The sequence below is a fragment of the Ambystoma mexicanum genome, chromosome 11, assembly GCF_040938575.1.
Source record: "Ambystoma mexicanum isolate Mex_15411 chromosome 11, UKY_AmexF1_1, whole genome shotgun sequence".
Lineage (NCBI taxonomy): Eukaryota > Metazoa > Chordata > Amphibia > Caudata > Ambystomatidae > Ambystoma > Ambystoma mexicanum.
Genome location: NC_090934.1, coordinates 570796673 through 570815118, shown reverse-complemented (window position 1 = coordinate 570815118; position 18446 = coordinate 570796673). Strand labels below are relative to the sequence as shown.

Genomic DNA, 18446 nt, shown 5'->3' with positions numbered 1-18446 from the left:
CTAGTATGACCCTGGAGGCCTGGAAAGAACTCACAGACTCCCTGTTTTACCCCTCAGATGACAAGCCCTCATGAACTGGTATGAATCCACTGAAAACAGAACCATGAACTGAGTTGGCAAGACCTGTGACCATTTCGCCGCTACCTCACTGGGCTCTCACAGACATGGGGACCCCCCCTGTCCCCCACCCAGACTATCTGGACCCCCCCCCCTGCTCCACCAAGCGACATCACCTCAACAGGAAAACACTGGGAGATAGTTAATGTTGTAATGTTAATTTGTTAAATGTTTTATTCTGAAATGCTCATTATCCTCGAAATACGGACATGCTTGGTGTCCTGTAAATGTACTAAATAATAAATGCCAATAAACAAATTTGAAAATAAATAAATTGGGTTCTTTTTCCAGTACTATTTCAGGCTGCCTTTCCCTCACCTGTTTCATGATCCTGGTGTAAGTGATATATTGGCCCTTATGCACCCCAGTCTCCTCCAGCAACCTCTGAAATTCCACTACCTCCCCCTCCTGTCATATGTCTCCAAAGGTGGCCAGGCCCACCGGTTCCCAGTATCTGTGGACCCCTTTAATCAGTTGGGAGTCTTCCCCACATAATACCACCAACGGGACCTGCTGAAAGAGAGGGTCCGGGTCACCCACAGTTCTCCATGCCCTGCACCAGACCTCCCAGCCCAGCACCAACAGTCTCCCCATCTCCGCCACTTTTGATTTATGCAGCCACACTGTCTCTTTTAGGAAGTATGGGACAGGATCACCCTGCAAAAGACTGGCTTCCGCAGATTCCTCTACGGACAGCCACCTAGCTACATATAATAGCTGTCCCGCCAAGTAATATAATTCGAAATTTGGCAGGTTTATGCCCCCCTTATCACACGAGTTTTGTAGTTTCCACAGGGCCACCCTATTTCTAGAATTGTGCCATATGAAGCCCCTGCACAGGCTATGGAGTCTGGCAAAGAAACGTCTGGGGATCAAGTACGGGACATTTACAAAGAAGTGTAATAGTCTGGGCAAGACCACCATTTTGAGCAGCGCTGCCCTTCCCATCATGGCCAGGGGTAATCTGGACTAAAACTATTTTTAATACCTTCAACTGCTTTCTCCATATTGTGTTTGTGCTCTACCTCTATCTTGTGGTATATGTTTATATCTAGATATCTAAACGTCTCAGTCTGCCAGGGTATCTGCAAAATGGGCAAGTTTTCTAGTGGGATACTTTTGTACCTTCCCGAGGGGAACACACTGGACTTCCCAGGGTTTACCGATATGCCCGAGAGGGCGGCATAACGATCCATCACCTCTAGCACATATTGTAGATTCTCCTCCGGGAAGCGCAGATAGAGGAGCATGTCATCTACATACAGTGATATTAAGTGTGTGTTTCCTGTCATACGAATCCCCACCTCTCCATATTGTTGCCTAAGGCAAATTGCCAACGGCTCCAACGCAAGGATATATAACAGGGGCGACCAGGGGCATCCCTGTCTGGTTCCCCTACTGAGTTGCCATTTGTCCGAAATTATAGTGCCTGTCTTGACCCTTGCAATCGGGGAGCTATATAACATCTTGACCCATCGAATATATCCTGGCCCTATCCCGTATCCTTTCAGGGTCGCCATAAACCATGGCCACCTCACTGAATCAAAGGCTTTGACCGCATCCAGCGACACTATGGCCAGCTCGCCCGGGTCATTCTCCGTTTGATAAATAATATGATGTAGCCTCCTGTGATTGTCTGATGTTCCTGCCTGGGACATAGCCTGTTTGGTCCGAGTGTATCAATTTGCCAATTACGCATTTAAGCCTATTGGCAAGCACTGCCGTGGTCAGTACTAAGGCAGCGGCGGTAAAGAGCATGGGAGTCAGACGTAGGGAAGAGCCTCTCGCAGGCTGAACACCTGCCGAAGCCTGCTTAAGTGAACATGCGCCGGGGAGGAGCGTGACGCCAGAGGACCGAGTACCTGAATGACAAAAAGATGGAACAATCTGGGGAAGAGCACGTGGTATTACATGGCCGAAGCCAAACCCAGGAGCGCTGGTGAAATCGGCATGTTCCCGTTGATGCGGAAAAGGGGACTGAGGTGTGGTGCCAGTGGGCGGAGTCAGGGTAGCACATGCTCCCAGGGCTGCAACCTGCGTGCCTCTAAACTTAAAGGGGAAGAAGGTTTTTCTGGTGAAAAAGGTTCCATCTCCAGTCCCTAGGAAGGGACGCCCATGCAGTATGGAGGAAAGGGGACGTGACGTAAAAGTAAGGATATTGCATGTGTTGGGCGTCTTGACCCACGTTCAAGTTATTATGCTGCAAAATTTGGGGATGTGGGCTCAGAAAATCCAAGATGGCCGAAAAAGCCCACATTGCGCCAGAATCCAGGAAAACCGTGCAGTTTTTGCGCACACCAAAATGGTCGCCTAACCTGCCACCCACCAGTGCGAGCGTGGTGGGCCAGAAGCACCATGAGTGAAACGTGGTGCCAAAGGAAAAACAGCAGTGCCTGTTAGCTCAAAAAGCGCTTTGAAATCACCTTTGTTTCTCTGAAATGCAAGCTAAAAATGCCTATTTTAAACATTGCAAGATATTCGAAAATCTCAATGAACACCAGCAGACATTTGGCAGAACAAAATCTGGAAAGATGAAGAGCCCAAAACAATGTTTATAACAAAACTGGCTGAGCTGTGGATGTCAGCAGCTTAAGTTAAATTGGACTGAAAGCCACTAAAATCTAAATGTTTAAAATAAATGAGTGACCTACTGTTGAGTGTCGCATAGTTTGCAACTGTTAAATGTCATAGTTTTGAACTTAGAATCAGCATTCTAGCTGCATGTGTAAAAATTGTAAGTTTGTTTTGAATGAAGAAAAACTTAGAACAAAAGTGACATTTGGCTGAAGCCTGGCTTGAAGAGAGTGAATTCTGCCCGGCAACTACCCCCGACAGGAGTTGAAACTTGCTCAGCCACTCTTCCCAGGCCTGGCTGCATTCTGCTGCCCCCACCAAAAGGAGATGACACCTCCCTGATTGAATCAGGGGAGGAGCACCTAGGACTGGAGGGAAACAGAACAATGAGCCTTCCTTGGCTCAGGCAAATGTTAAATTAGGGGGGGGTTGTAAATGGCTTCCTCTTCAGAGAAACTGGGAGGGACAGTGCCTCTGTGAGCAACTTGAGTTGGAGGAAGTGGACAAACCAGAAATTCCACCATGTGCTTTGGGAAACCACACCCCTCTGGGCCAGAGCATAATTTTAAAAAAGATGGATAATTCATAGTACGGACTTGTCAAAATTATATAAATAATATCATTATTCTTGTGATTTTTCTGTGCACATTTTAAGAGGTGTTAGGACTCTGTACCATGTTCTGAGGCAAAACCCCATGAATGATGGAGATTGCAGACACGGGGTTCACGCTAGAAAAATGAAAATTTACTGGAATATGTGTAGAAAGGCGGTGTACATCTGTGTAATTTTTGGTAAAAATCCAATATTGGTAAACCAACTAAAAAGCACAAAATGTTGCCATGTGTGAACCCAGGGTCTGAGGGGGATCAGAGTTGGGCGAGAGTGTATCTTAAATTAATCTGTGAAATGTGTATGTAATTTCAACGACATGTGTACCTGGGAAACCTGTTAGTTATGAAAAATTCATTTTCTAAGTAAAAGCAAAGGGGCGTTTCTTCAATAGACTGTAAGACTCTGACTCACTCTGACACAATATCCCTTCTCAAATCAGGTCACAGAGAATCCTTGACCTATCAAATCATGAGAGGGTTGGGCATGCAGAATGAGCCGACCCACCCACTTTCTAAAGGCATAAAAAGAGCCACTGGAAGCCAGACAGGGACATTAATTTTCCAACCTTCAACTGAATTCCTGCACAGCACTCTGACGGAGAACTCCAGAACCCAGAACTCCAGAGATCCAGTCTGACTCCAGAACCAGACTCCAAGGAACTCTAGAACCTAGAAGCTGAACTCCTATCAGCAGGCCTTCAGAACCTAGCAACCAAAGCAAACTATTCAACCGCCGGGCTGTGCGGTTTGCTGCTTGCCAAGAATCCTGTGTATCCAGAACAGAACCAGAGACCCAGACCAGACCGCTGTGAACAGAACCGGTGCCTGATTGACCCGCCGAGCAGAGAGAACCGCAGCTAAACCTGTTGACCAGATCCGTGACGAGGCCATTCCTTTCAAATTTATAGTGTGAGTACCCAGCTAGAACTGTGCAGAACCCATCTATTAGCTTAAAATAATCTGATTCAAAACATTTGAACCTGTTTAGAACTGCATCATAAGAAATCGTGTGTTCCTCCTGTTGATTCAAACCTTTCAAAGCGCATCTGTCATTCCGAAAACTGTAATTTCATTTCTGAAAAACTACCTTTACAAAATCGTCTGTATCTTTCGAACCGTGCATCCTAGGAACTAAACTTTTATTGTAAAGCTAAGAATCCCAGCTTTCCAACAAGCTCCAGCTCCTTAGAACGCCTCTGTAATTGCGCTCGATGCACTCGAAAAAAAAGTGCCGCAATTTGACATTTTGCTTCATTTCAACCACGTGTAGAAAGATCTGTCCTTTGCTTCCATTACTGAAATCCGTTTTCAACCTGATAATCCCTCATTAATCCTTGTTAGTGTGGACCTGAACTGATTTAAAGTATCTCTCACTCACCCTGAACCTCTAGAGGGAATTAAAATCAATTTTAGCATTTTTCACACCCTTGCAAATCACCTGAAAGTCTTTCGCCTGTGTTTCAAAATCATCCCTGGTGCTATAAGCTTGCTAGGGGGAACTGAATTTGTATTGTACTGTGATTGTATTCCTGAAGACTGTGTGTATTACTTCCATCTCCTTACATTGCATAGGGGGGGAGTGAATTGTCAGAGAAAAAGTGATATTATCTTTTACTGAAATCATATCAAGTTTATTTCTGTACTGCCTTTTATTCATCTTTGCATCTCCTTGAAACCATAAAGCATTCTCAGCTACCTTATCCTCTATACTACTCCTAAGTAATTAAACCAGTGTGCAAGTATAACATCATCCATTGTTGATCACTGTCATATGTCTAAGTGTGATATCAAATATTAATTTATTATAAAAGTGTGATATATATCTATTGTTTAATTTTTCAAATAAACCTTTTTAATTTGCAAAACAAACCTACTTCTTGGCTCAGTGGGGTCAGGGGGATTCTAAGAGAGGGGCGTTATACAAGGGTTCATCATCCAGATTATAACTTGTCATAAAAATATATAAATAAGGGCTTCCCTTGAGCAATCCCAGACAAGGCACTGACTTAGTGGGAATGCTTGATTGGAGTCATTAATACATGCAACCGAGGATCTCTGAGAAAGCAGGCACTAGTCTACAGGTACCAAACTCAAAGCTGATTTATAAAATCAACAACACATACTGGATTAAGGTATATTGTAGCCTCAGAGAGCGAGGGGGCAGTCCATATCGCAGGATAATCACCCACCACCAAGTTGGAGAAAGGTTATCATCCCAAGAGATAATGACCCCTCTCGAGATTTGCGATTAACATTCCCAGATCTCACCACATCTCGGAGCGGAGACGTAATGCACACTGACTCCCAGTCAAGTCGAGAATTGAGTTCAAAACACTGTCACTTGCCCATAAATATCTCTCGCATCTAGCGCCTAAACACCCGATTGACAAATACTCATTAAACATCTATGACCGACCAACCAGATGTGCACAACTACACTGCCTTAAGATACCTAGGTTTAAGCAACAGACAGCAGGGGCTAGCAGCTTTCCGGTTCTAGCTGCAAACTATGGAACACTACCACTAGCCCTAAGAGTACAACCTTCGTACTTCAACTTTAGGACAAACATAAAAACGTGGCTTCTCACGCAAGAGATTCAATAATGCTGTTTGTACTATTTCTTTTGCTTTGTTCATGGCATACCTTCCCGTGATGCACTTTAACTTACCCCTGTACTGCGTCAACCTTTGTAAATGTGTAACATGTAGAACTATAAGCTTGTAAAGAAATGTGTCTAGATACCTAAGGGTTCGGTGTGCTATATAAATAAACAAATCAAATCGAGGTCTGGAAGGCTATTAGCACATAGTGGAGTAGCAATACATATTATGCAGTTTTGATACTAAAGTAAAACTGTTTATTTTAGTACTGGGTAAAGTAAATATTCACCCGAGTTAAAAGTAGTTTTATTTTGTATTATTGAAATAACATGGTTGTCCTCATAAATTAAGAATTTTAATAACAAACTTGGTTGAACTGAAACATGTTAAACATGAGAATGCATTTGGTGTCAAGTAAAAGTAAACGGTTTCTCTATGAGAAAGCAAAAGCTCTTTCCCATGTTTTGGCTTCCTTTGCGTGTGTTAAATAGGATGTCAGAGCTTTAAAAAGGCCATCTCTGCAAGGAAGCATCTTGTTGAAAGCAATCTTGCCTGGAAATCGTATTGGTGCTTTCCTGCCTTAAAGAGTGTTCAGAACGAAATGAATACCAATAGTTATTGGCTGCACCCTAAATATCCTGATTGGCCGAGATCTCCGGGGGCTAATATTCTACAATACCAATGTTAGACTGGGTATTTTGCTTTTGAAGCAGTGAACTGCTGCCAGGAACATGCTATGCAAGATTGAGGCGGATACGTATGCATTTCTTCATTATGCGCCAGGCTTATATATGTTTATTCGATACCATCATTTTAGCTCACGTTTTGTTGACAGTGCTTATGTATTATGTATGACAAAATCCCAAAATTAAATGTTGGTGAAAAAAGAAAAACAGGAAACTGTAGTATACATACAATGTGTGCTCGGAGCGGCCTTTTAGATACTTAGTACGACTCAAGTATTGCCCTGAATTGTTCCCAATTTTCTTCAATATGGGCGACATTTTTGTTAGATATACAATCTGCAACAAGCTCTCAGTCTGTATTACACTTTTGAGGAGTGTCCCTTTTACTTAGCAGCGCAAAAGCACACTTCCGAGAGAGCACTTTGTGCAAAGTGCTCGTACTCAATTTCGACTGTCAATCGCCCGCAAGCCAGCGCCTGTGCTTGAACTGTGAAGGGGCACTTTGCGGACGCCCTAAAGAGGTACAATTTATAGGAGCTGCAGGAGAGTCGTGATGGAGATGTTGAGATGCACCGCCCAAGCCTGTACTGTCCTGCAGCACAGAAGGCCTTTATTTCTAACCATGATGCATCCCGGCTCAGGTGAAAGCCGGACAGACATGGGCACATCCCCGCTGCTGTAGAATGGCCATGAAGCAAGGCCTGTTCCGGAGCATGCCGGTCATCCTGGCAGTGCCTGTGGTGCAGGTTACATCCCGCTATTCAGCAGCCCCTCAGATTGACGCAAGGCTTGTGTATGTGTCAGGCTGTTGGACATGTCGGGGTCGAGGGGGGATCCACCAGATTTGCAAGACCGGATTGCTTGGTTGTTTTACGGCAGGCAGAGTGGGTGGAAAGAAAAGCTGCTCCTTGTAGTTCTCGAGCGCAAGAAGCCCTGCATGGCGAATGCTATGGAATATAATGAGCACATACACGCCTCCGTGTAACCATTTCAGTGCCTTCTGCCAGGAGACAAGAGCATCAGTGAAGCTGGCACCCTCCCCTCTGCCTAGATGAGTCATTCCTGTTCATCTGGCCCGCTTACACCTACAATTCGAAATCTGGTAGGCCTGTTCAGTGTGTTCTCAGACGGCACGCAAGGCCACAGAGACGTCGGCCATGGAGGGACCGCTGGCCCAGGTATTTCGAAGTCCCAACATAACGCACCAAAACACTTTCAGCCAAGTGCAGCAAACAGAAAGTAACCATTTTAAACTCACGCTCTGCAGGGAAATGAAAGCAAATGCAGCCTCACTACACTACAATACCACCAGGCGCGCATCAGAGGCTGTTGGCGTGTCAGCGTTGTGTTGGATTACATGATGGGGGTGAGGTGGGGAGGCAGGCAAAGGGTGACTCGGTCAAGCGAACACTCTTTCAAAGGGCTACCCACAAATGTGCGTAATTAGCAGAAGGTGCACTCTAAACACACGAGAAAGAAGACGACTGCTTACACACACACACACACACACACACACACACAACCAGCACCAGGCTGCAGCGGATTTATTAGAATACAGATAACATGGTGCACCAGCAACAATCGAGATGTACAGGTATTCTTCCTACCCTCCTGCCTGCTGCTGACCGTGTGCAATCCTGGCCAGCGTGGCCTAAACGAGCTACTATTGGTTAGACGTCAGCAAGGAGCCCCCCATGCCGTTCAGCAACACTGACCGATTCAGATAGCACGCTGCCTTCTGCACGCCTCCTGAAAGTTAGAACAAGATGGCCTATGCAGGTAGGAGACAGTAAGGGTTCATCGCCGCCACTGCTGCAATGAGTGTGTAAATTGCATGCCGCAGGTGCAAATCCAGGCAGGGCCGACTCAGCCTTTTAACCTTCCGGCCTCCTTTTAAAGAGAACCCTCCAACAGGACTATGATTCAAGAAACAAGAATACACTTGGTGTGTGGTGTAAGCCATATCCATCCTATGCCTTGTTACATCATTAGCATGGATCTTAAAGGGGTATCCTAGCAACATTCAGGATTTGTCCTTCTACGTTTGTTGGGATACGCATGGCGCACTTCATATGTTCCCACATAATCTGAAGCAGTGGCTATGTTTCTTTTCAATGCATCCATTTTGTCTGCAAGTGCAATGCTATTTCCCCGCATCCTTCTGTTACTCCCCCTCTGGTCCACTCTTTAGTGAGACCAGTATAGGCACCGCCACATGAGCAGTGTCGCGTGGCGAACAAGGGAGGCAATGCGTCTCGTCTGTCTCCGACATTGGTTCTAACAAAACAAAAAAACAAATGTCCAGCTTGCAAAATTGTATTGTTAAAGTTAACTAGCCGGACATAACCAGATTTCTTTTGAGAGAAAAAAACAAACCTCTAAAGAGTATCTTTTTTAATGCAATGCAGCACTTTTTAATACACACATATATATATATATATATATATATATATAGGAACTGATAATGCAATGGCAGCATGGAAGTTGCTTTTAAAATGAATCCTACAGAACCACTATATACACCAATGCATAGGCTTGATCAGATGTACTCTTTCGGAGCGCGCCAGACTCCCCTGTTGGGATTTATAGCTGTATTTCTTTGTGCAAACATAGTAGCAATTTTTTCCTTCAATTATCATGAACACCACGCAGTGCATCCATCAGCTCCACTCCTATTCTCAGTGCAATTGAAATCCTACCATGAAACAAAATCCGACGTTAGAAGCAGGTAGAGCCCAGATCTACTGGCTACGCGCACCGTCCTTCGTGGCGTCGATGATGGAATACATTCCCAGCTCATCGAACAGCGTCTTACTGCCATGTTTGCAAGGATAGTCTCTGGATGGGCCTGTTCAGGTGGAGGAGCAGGTCCACCTGAACAGGCTCCTGTTCCGGCAAGCAGGCGCGGATCCTTTTAGCGATGCCCCGCTGTACTACAAATGCCACTCGTTGGGACCGCTCGAAAACATCCCGGTGGAAATGTCCCACGGTCCCTTTGCCACAAGAGTAGGATCCGTAACATTTAAAAGGCTGAGAAAGGGTACCATTAATCGAGAGTCTGCCCCTCCCCCAAAATCCATACTAGTAACAAACTTCGGGTAAGTTCGCTGTTCAGTCAACTTCCCAAGGATGTCCATCAGACTACTGGGGAGCGCAGGATGTTTGACCTCTCTCCCCGCCCTTAGTGTGCATGCATTCTCTGCGCTAAATATAGCATCACATTTTCCAGCACGATCCAAGACACATCTGCGTTTTCTTCTGCAGAGTTGGGAGCAAACCGAATGTGAAAAGACACAGCAGAATAGAAGACGAAGCCATTGCAAGCAATGGAAACTCCCCTTATTCTGCCACTATTCTTTTTCACATGCCTGGGGCATTATTTGACGCCCTAAGTTACGGCTCGTCACATGTCTTCTTGATATTGTGTGTTAAAACAATTCCAGCCTCATAAACAATTAGTGTAGCATGATCGCGAGCAATCTTTCTTGCACAGTGCAACATTAAACTCACAAGCCAAACCCCCCCCCCAAAAAAAAATCAGTTCCCATTCCCCCCACCCCCCAGTGCCAAACATACATGTTATAGTGTAACACGCCAAAGGCTGAATGACATAACGTACCTCCAAAATGAACTTTCTTCTTGAATTTAGAATTCTCAGCCATAGTTTCCAGCCTGGGTGTGACCATTTCACTTCAGTCGTCCGTGGCTCTGCATCCCGGGGAGGGGAGAAGCAGCCCCCATGCCTCGCGCCGATTGCCTCCCAGTCCGCGCTGCCCAAAAGTTTCCGCTCTCCACCGGCGGCACGGGACGCGGGGCGGCTTCCGGGGTTTTCAATCCACAGTGGAGCGCGACATGTTCCGTGCTCGTGGATGCGGGAAAGGGCATCAGGCAGCCGAGCTGTTATTTTACACAAGTTGTACGCTCAGAATAAGAGCCTGCATCCTTTCTGTGCCCACACTCTAGCAACCGAGGTTTTTTTTCCTCCTCTGGTGCAGGTTTCCATGGAAATGCATCAGTCGGTAATCTAAATAAGTGAGGTGAAGGACGCCTGAAAACCTGGAGCAATTACGCATGCCATTAGAGAGAAACAGAACATGATTCAACCCGGCTATTACAAGCATGTTAAAGAGATCAGCTTAAACATGTCTCGCTGTACCGTTCATGACTGTTTTATCGTTTATTAAACATGCGGCCGTTTGCTGCCATTGTTCCCCCCCCCCACTCATGTTGAAGTATAATTGCAAAGCACAAGGTTCGCCGGCAATGGCTGTGCTTCACAACCCTATCAAAGCGCCAATCCATAGCATCGGAAGTTTGTGCGCACAGCGAGTGCGCTCTTCGTCGACTGAGCGGACGCTGACGCGTATACCGACCCTAACGGGAGATTCCAAGGCAGATGCCTGGGCAAGTCGGAGTCAGACCCATGGCAGTGACCTGAGCTGCCCCATTCGCGCAGGTTTCCGCCAGTGGGACACGGTGGTAGGTTGCCTGACTTAGGTACACATCAGCACTTTTGTGACAACCACCTTTGGCTCTGCCCTTGCTCACAGAATCAAAATTGGAGTTTGACTGATTTCCATGGGCTGCTCCAGGGTTCATTGGATCCCTGGGATCGTATCTCTCCAGCCCTGAAATCTCTCCACTGGCTCCCAGTGGCTGCAAGGACTCATTTCAAGACCCTTTGCAGTGTCCACAAGGCCTTCTAGGGCCTGGGGCCAAAATACCTTGAGCTGTCCCTCCGTAAATACCTTCCCTGCCGAGCTCTATACTCCACCTCTAACTCCCTCAGGGTCAGACGTTTTTCTAAGAAATGAGCTGCGGGGTATATCTCGGTCTTCGGCTGGGGCCTCCCTCTGGAATAGCCTCCCCGCCACTAAGAAACTTTAGGAGAACCATCTCCGGTTCCGGAAGCACCTCAAGACCTTCCTCTTTGCTTCTGCCTTCTCTCCTCCTCTGCCCTGCTGATCAGCTTTGTCTCAGCATCGAGCACCTGGTCACCCTCTGACTTTCGGGCCCAGGTACCTGCTCACCCTGCCACCCACCCACAATGCCTCCTGGCAATTCCCTTGCTTTGGGGGTCTGTATCTGTAACCATACTGTCCCCCCCTTTTTTTCCCTGCCCTTATCAGGCACACCCTGTCTGTTGCCTTAAACCTAGCACTTGCCACTTACTTTTCACTTCTCCCCCCTCCCATGCACTTTCCAATTTTCCCCCTCCCATACACTTGCGCGTTCTCAATGTCACTGGGCCTAGTAAGATCGTTGTATTTGTCCTCCCTTGTTCGCCATCCCTTGCATCGTCACGCTCTGGAACACTTGTGAACGAGCGCAATACAAATAAAATATCAAAATCAATTGTTCAACAACTTTAATATGAGGAGATCAGTTATGGAGTGAATGCCACAAACTGAAGGTTCGCTAAGAAACAAATGGCATTATTACCCATCTCAACGGCTCTCTGCTGACTGACATCAGAAGGCCAAAAGCACTTGAGCCACTTATTTATTTAATTGGTCATTTTATACCATACCCGAGTTTGGTTTCTACGCGCGGATGCGGGGTTCAAACATGTGTTGCTCTGCGTGGTCTTGCTTCCAAGACCAGCTTGTTGCCCCTGCACTATCCCGTTTTCAGAGGCGTCAAAGGGTTAATGACTGATCTGTGCATCTTTCTTGTGGGAGGAATAGGTCTTTTATTGCAATCCCTCTTCATCAATATGGCCAACTAGTTCCTAAAGATAAAGCCAGTACTGTGGTAGTCATTGACAGCGATTGTTCTACATGCTTGCCCCTGACCCCATTTACTGCTGACGTGCGATCCGCAACAGAACCCCGGCAATAACAGATTCTGGTGTTATGGTCTCCCACCGAAGACAATCACACCCTGAGAAGCTGCAATACTTCCTCCACTCAAGAAATTGCATCATCTATGGGAAAAATGACCAGAAGAACAGGGATGCCACTCTGTGATTCCAGGAGCTCCAAAACCAGCAGGCGTGGGGTTTGCCCGTTAACCACCCAAATTCAGTGGGTGGGCCACTTTTGAATTAAGTAATGGATTTATCTGGGCAACATAACTATGGTCAACATCAATGCAGACATCAACGACTCCGTCGTGTTCTTTGTGGTTCCCAGGAGAAATATTTCAACCATTCCTGCCCCATAAGCGTGACTGTTTGGACTGTCCTTTGGTTACTTCTGTATTAAGTCATAATACAGCTACAGCACCTCAAAGGCTTTGTGCCTGCCATACCAGTGGGAAAGACATGCTGGAGAAATGTGCCTATAGGAGATAACTTGCACAATGCTAGCGAAGCATGCAATCTGCAAGGCATCTATGGATCATGTGCAGCCGTTCCCGGACTCCACCAGCACAGGCCATCTTTGCACTACCATTTTGGCCCTACAAGCACTAAATGTGGCCCCATTGACAGAGGGATGGCGGAGTGGGACATGTTAGCATGTCATTTAACATTAGGTGGGAAAGTCCCTGATTAGGAGTTGTTCACACTGTAAGGGATCACTAAATATTACTGTGAACGTAAAGAGAGGGCAAAGAATGCATAACTGAAGGACCCACCTATCACGACAGCGGGTGTTAGAGCACATCAAAGCCACACATGTCCTAACAGTCTGTGAACAACTCTGGAGCTCTGGCCCGGACTTGCCTTGGAAATAACTGGGTCATGAAGTCAAAGGTTTCATTGTCCAGTCAATGGCATATGCCCATTTCTGCTGAGGTTGGCTGAAATGTCATCATTCCCCTACTCCTTTATCCTGTCCCTCTGGGTCTACACCAGGTAGCACCTGTTCTGGATGGATTCAGCCAGGGCGATGCACCATCGGATCTGGCAGAACTCGCATGTAGCCAACTCATCGCAGTCGTTTCCCCACATTTTTGGCTGCAATTTTATGGAGGGCAAGTCTCCCATTTGCCTACGCTATAGCCCCTGTGGGATGTTTCAATCCACGCACCCAGGCCCTACAACATCATTGTGCATTACTGACATGGGAAACATCATAATGGCCGCCGGAAAGCATGCTGCTGGCCATAAATCACCAGGAAATGCGCAGTGAGAACCTGACAGACAGGCTGCAATCTTCTTTTGCCTCTGCCAGTGTTAATACAGGAGACCATTGCCAGCCCCATCCTTTGGCTGCCCACAGAACAAGAGCAGACAAAGGAATACAGAGCTGTTCAACAATTCATTTTCTTGATTGTCAAAATTGCTAAAATCATGGGCATGAAACCACCAAAAAAATCCAACTTCTGGTTGGGTGTTCTACATTACTCTACTGCAGAATCCACATCAATACAATGTTAGCAAGGATCATATGCTATCAAGTAAAATCCCCTTTTTGAAATGTATTAATTTAAGGCAGCTGTCAAAAATGGGTGCAATACCGGTGCCCGCCACTGACCGGCGCTAGCGATCTAAATTCTGACAGGAGACTTGTATTTCAGGAGCTAAACAGTGAACCTGAGTAAGCTGGGACTTCAAAGGCTTGCTTGTCCATGAGAAGTCTTCACACCTAGTATTCTCAGCAAGAAGGCAGGAAATCACGTGGTTCTGTTAATCAGGTGGAGAGTGGCACCCTGGACTGATGCCCTGCTAGCAAGCAGGAAAAACCAGACAAAGGATTCTTTCAGCTGAATAGGGTATGCTGATTTTGGGTGTGAACTGTCAACACTGCTCTGGGGGAAGGCAAGACATGTGACCTCTGAGCCAAGCCCAGTTTCTAGGGGCGGGGACACACAAATGGGTGTACTGCAGTGGAGGCAAATGTATGTTTTATTAAAATGCTTATAAAATATTGTATCAAGCTGACAGAAATGTACAATTTGGGGATTCTTAATATGAAAAATGCACCCACAATTTGAGACTAAGCTGGATGCTGTAGAATGTTCTGAGGGCAATCCCTGTAATTATTAATATTTTAACGTCTGTGTTTATTCTAGAGACCTCAAAACGTACTGTAATATGCCCAGAGAGGCTGTGTACCTCCGTGTCAGATTTGATGAAAAACCAATATTGCGAAACCTACTAAAATCGTGAATAAGTTGTCATTTCTGAACCCAAGCTCTTAGAAAGAGCAGGGTTGAACAGAGACCTGTCTTAATTAATTTGTGAAGTGTACATGTAATTTCAACAACTTGTGTATCTGGGAAGCATGTTTGGTTATGAAAAATTGTTTTCTAAGTAAATGCAAGGGGGAGTGTTCTTTCAGTCAAGCCATAAACATGGCATCACTCTGACTCATCCTGACTCACAATTCCCTTCTCCAGTCAGGTCACACTAAATCCTTTAACCTATTAGCATCCTCAGAGGGTTGGGCATAGAAAGTCAGCCTTCCCACCCATTTTCAAAAGACATAAAAAGAACCTCTGAGACCCAGATAGGGACATTCATTTTCCAAACTTCAATCAATTTCTGCGCAGCACGCTGCCCAACCATATCCAGAACTTAGACTCCAGATAGACTCCAGAACTTGAAGCAGAGAGGCCTGAACCAAAAGCTGAACTCTTCTCAGCAGGCCTCAGAATCCAGCAACCTAACCAAACTATTCAACAGCTGGGCAAGCTGTTTGATTCTGGCTAGAACCATATCCAGACCCAGAAGGCAGAGCTGTATCCAGACCCAGACCGCTGTGCAGTGCCGGTAGCAGACCCAGACCAGACCGTGTGAGCAGAACCAGTGCCAGAGACCGTCCCGTGGCGAGAGAACCGCAGCCCAAACCTGACCAGATCTGGGACGAGGTCCATTCCCTTCCAAAACTAGGAGTGAGTATCTCGAACTGTCCAGAACCCCTCTCTTAGTTTAAAGTAATCTTATTCAAACCATTTTAACCTGTCCAGAACTGCATAGAAATCGTGTGTCCATTCTGTGATTTCAAAGCTGCAAAAGTGTCATCTGTCATTCTGAAATCTTGACTTAATTTCTGAATATCTACCTCCACAAAAACATCCGTATCTTTTGAACCGTATGTCCTAGAAGCAGGATTTAACTGTCATTTTAAAGCTAAGAACCTGAGCTTTCCAACAAACCCGACACGACATAGGTTTTCCGTAATCGCGATCGAAGCACTCGGAAAAAGTGCTGCGAATTGCAATTTGACTCAATTTCACCACTTGTAAAAATAGCTGCTTCTTGCTTTCCACTGCTGAAATTCGTTTTCGACCCGATATTCATTCCTGAATCATTGCTAGTGTTGACCTGAACTAATTCAAAGTAGCTATCACCTACGCTGAATCTCATATAGGGAATTAAAATCATTTTTAGCATATTTTTCACTTCATTACAACCACATTTAAAAGTATTTGGCTTGTGTTTTAAAATCATCCCTGTTTCTCTAAGCTTGCTGGGGGGAACGGGAACTGAACTGCTTTTGATTGTATTCCTGAAAACCTGTGTGCCCTCATTTCCATCTCTTCATATTGCATAGGGGGGGAGTGAGGAAAAAGTGATCATATTATCTCTTGTTGAATCCATATCGAATTTTATGTCTGTGCCTGCATTCTTTCCATCTTGCATTTCCTTGAACCATAAAAGTATTCTCTGCTACTTTATCCTTCATATTCCTACTGCTTTCTGATTAAAGAGTTGTCGCTATTGTAATATTACCCAATACTGATCACTGTTCATATTCATAAGTGTGCTATCAAATATTGATTTATTCATAAAAGGGTGAGATATATATATATATATATATATATATATATATATATATATATATATATAGTTTAATTTTTCCAATAAACCTTTTAATTTGCAAAACAACCTACTTCTTGGCTCAGTGAGGTCAGGGGGATTCAAAGAGAAGGGCGTTATATAAGGGTTCATCATCCAGATTTAAGAACTTGACATAAAAATATATAAATAAGGGCTTCCATTGGCCATCCCAGACTAGGCATTGACTTAGTTGGATTGCTGAATTGAAGTCACTTACACCCCCTATGAGACAGCAGTATGAGCATATCCTGGTATCGCGATAGAAACCTTGGACCTAGAAGTATAAGAGAGAAAAGGAGTTGGGTTATGGGGCAGTGCTATGGGCCTGAGGGGTTGCAATTGAGTAGATGGGTTTGGGGCAGGAAATAAAGGCCCTGTGTGTTTTGAGCTCCTTTATGAAATAGTCATAGCACTATACCAGCAATCGGACACCTGAAGAATGTTCAAAGCCGTCCACTGGACTCTGTGCGTATTCCTTCATTAAGAATTTCAGTCTCCTGCCCCCTACATGCGTACCAACTTGACCATCTACCCAAGGAACCTCAATGAACTCTCCTATCACACTTCAGACAACACCACACCTCTTAAACCAGCGTGTGTAGCACATCTCCCATCCAAGGCATGCTTGCATCATGGACACACAAGGCATCTATGCCCTGGACAAATAACCATACTCCCCAGGACATGGTGCACATGATTTTAAAAAGTTGTTGTCACAAAAAAAAGAAGTATTGTGGCACAAATCTGCAAATATGTTGGCATTTATATTTAGTTGAAATGGCAATAGGTAGCTACTACACTGCTAGAAATCCATTGTTAATGTACATATTGTGCCGCCTGATTGCAAGCAAGCTCTTAACAATTTCCTTCCTTGCTTATGATGCGTGGCGCTGTGGAACTGTGGGCCCGTGAAGGTCGTAAATCAGAAAATTATGAGTTATGCTTTAGATTAAGCACAATGAGTGCCAGATGAGTCAAATGCCCAAATTTTGCAGCACATATCAAAATGACAAATGTTGATCTATTTGTGATGAACACACAATCTCCTCGGGCTGGATAACACCTAGAAACAGACAACCACACCGGGCTCAGAGTATGTGCCTTCTCGCCCCTTTAACCTGCTCTCGCCCCCTCTTTTAAATCCGCCACAGAGCATGCAATCAGCAGCAATGTGCAGTATAAATCCCAGTCACACAGCACAACTCTTGGCAGACTGCGAGCTACACAGGGAGTTTGCTCCAGTGTCAAAGGCATACAAAGTGACTTTGCACTGCCGAAAAGTGACTTTGTACTGCTAACACAAACCCTGATTCATGGAACTGTGCAAAGTGTATCTTTGCCTTGTAAAGTCTGGGTAAAGACATTTTGTACTGCAAAAAGGACTATCCGCTGACTTTGCCCGGACTTTGCACTGCAAAAAAAACACTTCCATGAATCAGGGTTTGTGTCAGCAGTGCAAAGTCACTTTTCAGCAGTGCAAAGTCACTTTGAACCGGGCAAATATTGCATGAATCGGGCCCTTTGTGTGATCTTATTTTTCTGATCTATGTTTTCAGTTTCTTTGGAAGTGTAGCAGACCAGACCTTTTATGGGAATATGGGCAAGGAATATCACATTGGCAAAAATGCTTGGTAAATGAGCTGTGAACGAGACGCTAATTGTGGAAGGCTGTAGAACGCAACAAGGTTTCCTTTAAACGTATGAACGCAGCTGCAGCTGTTGCTGTGCCCTCAAAGTCAATTTCTCCTATTTTGATCTAATTTGGGAAAGACAAATATAATGAAACATGGTTATAGATAGTTAATGCAATTACAACTCTCTTTCAGCCCTTACAGAGAGCAAGCAAGCTGAGCTTAGTCATAGGTTAGGGACGGCTATTTCTAAGCCTTTAGAGTTCTGGAAAGAAGAAAAAGACGACACTCTGTTGCAAGGAGCCCAGTGTAACTGTAAGACAAGACCCATTGAACTATATAACTATTTAAATAAATAAAAGAATCACATACAAAAAGATGGCTATGTTATGTCACTTGGTATTTGAAGAGGGGAAAACAGCAACTAGCACAGCCTCGCAGCCATGTACCCTGTCTGGACATGCTAGGTAATTTATTTATAACACACTTAATACC

At 45.1% G+C, this 18446-nt stretch overlaps 1 protein-coding gene across 9 annotated transcripts in view; it reads right to left on the bottom strand.

Moving 5' to 3' along the window:
- SHANK2 (SH3 and multiple ankyrin repeat domains 2) overlaps positions 1-18446 on the bottom strand; it is a 4166579-nt gene that overhangs the window by 1277876 nt on the left and 2870257 nt on the right. Inside the window, exon 1 of one of the 9 annotated variants that reach the window (XM_069623416.1) lies at positions 10210-10549. The exons of the other annotated variants lie outside the window; for them this stretch is intronic. Coding sequence (XP_069479517.1) covers positions 10210-10276 — 67 coding nt within the window. The 5' untranslated portion in view covers positions 10277-10549. Of the gene's footprint in view, positions 1-10209; positions 10550-18446 lie in introns of those variants that run through there. 9 annotated transcript variants of the gene reach the window in all.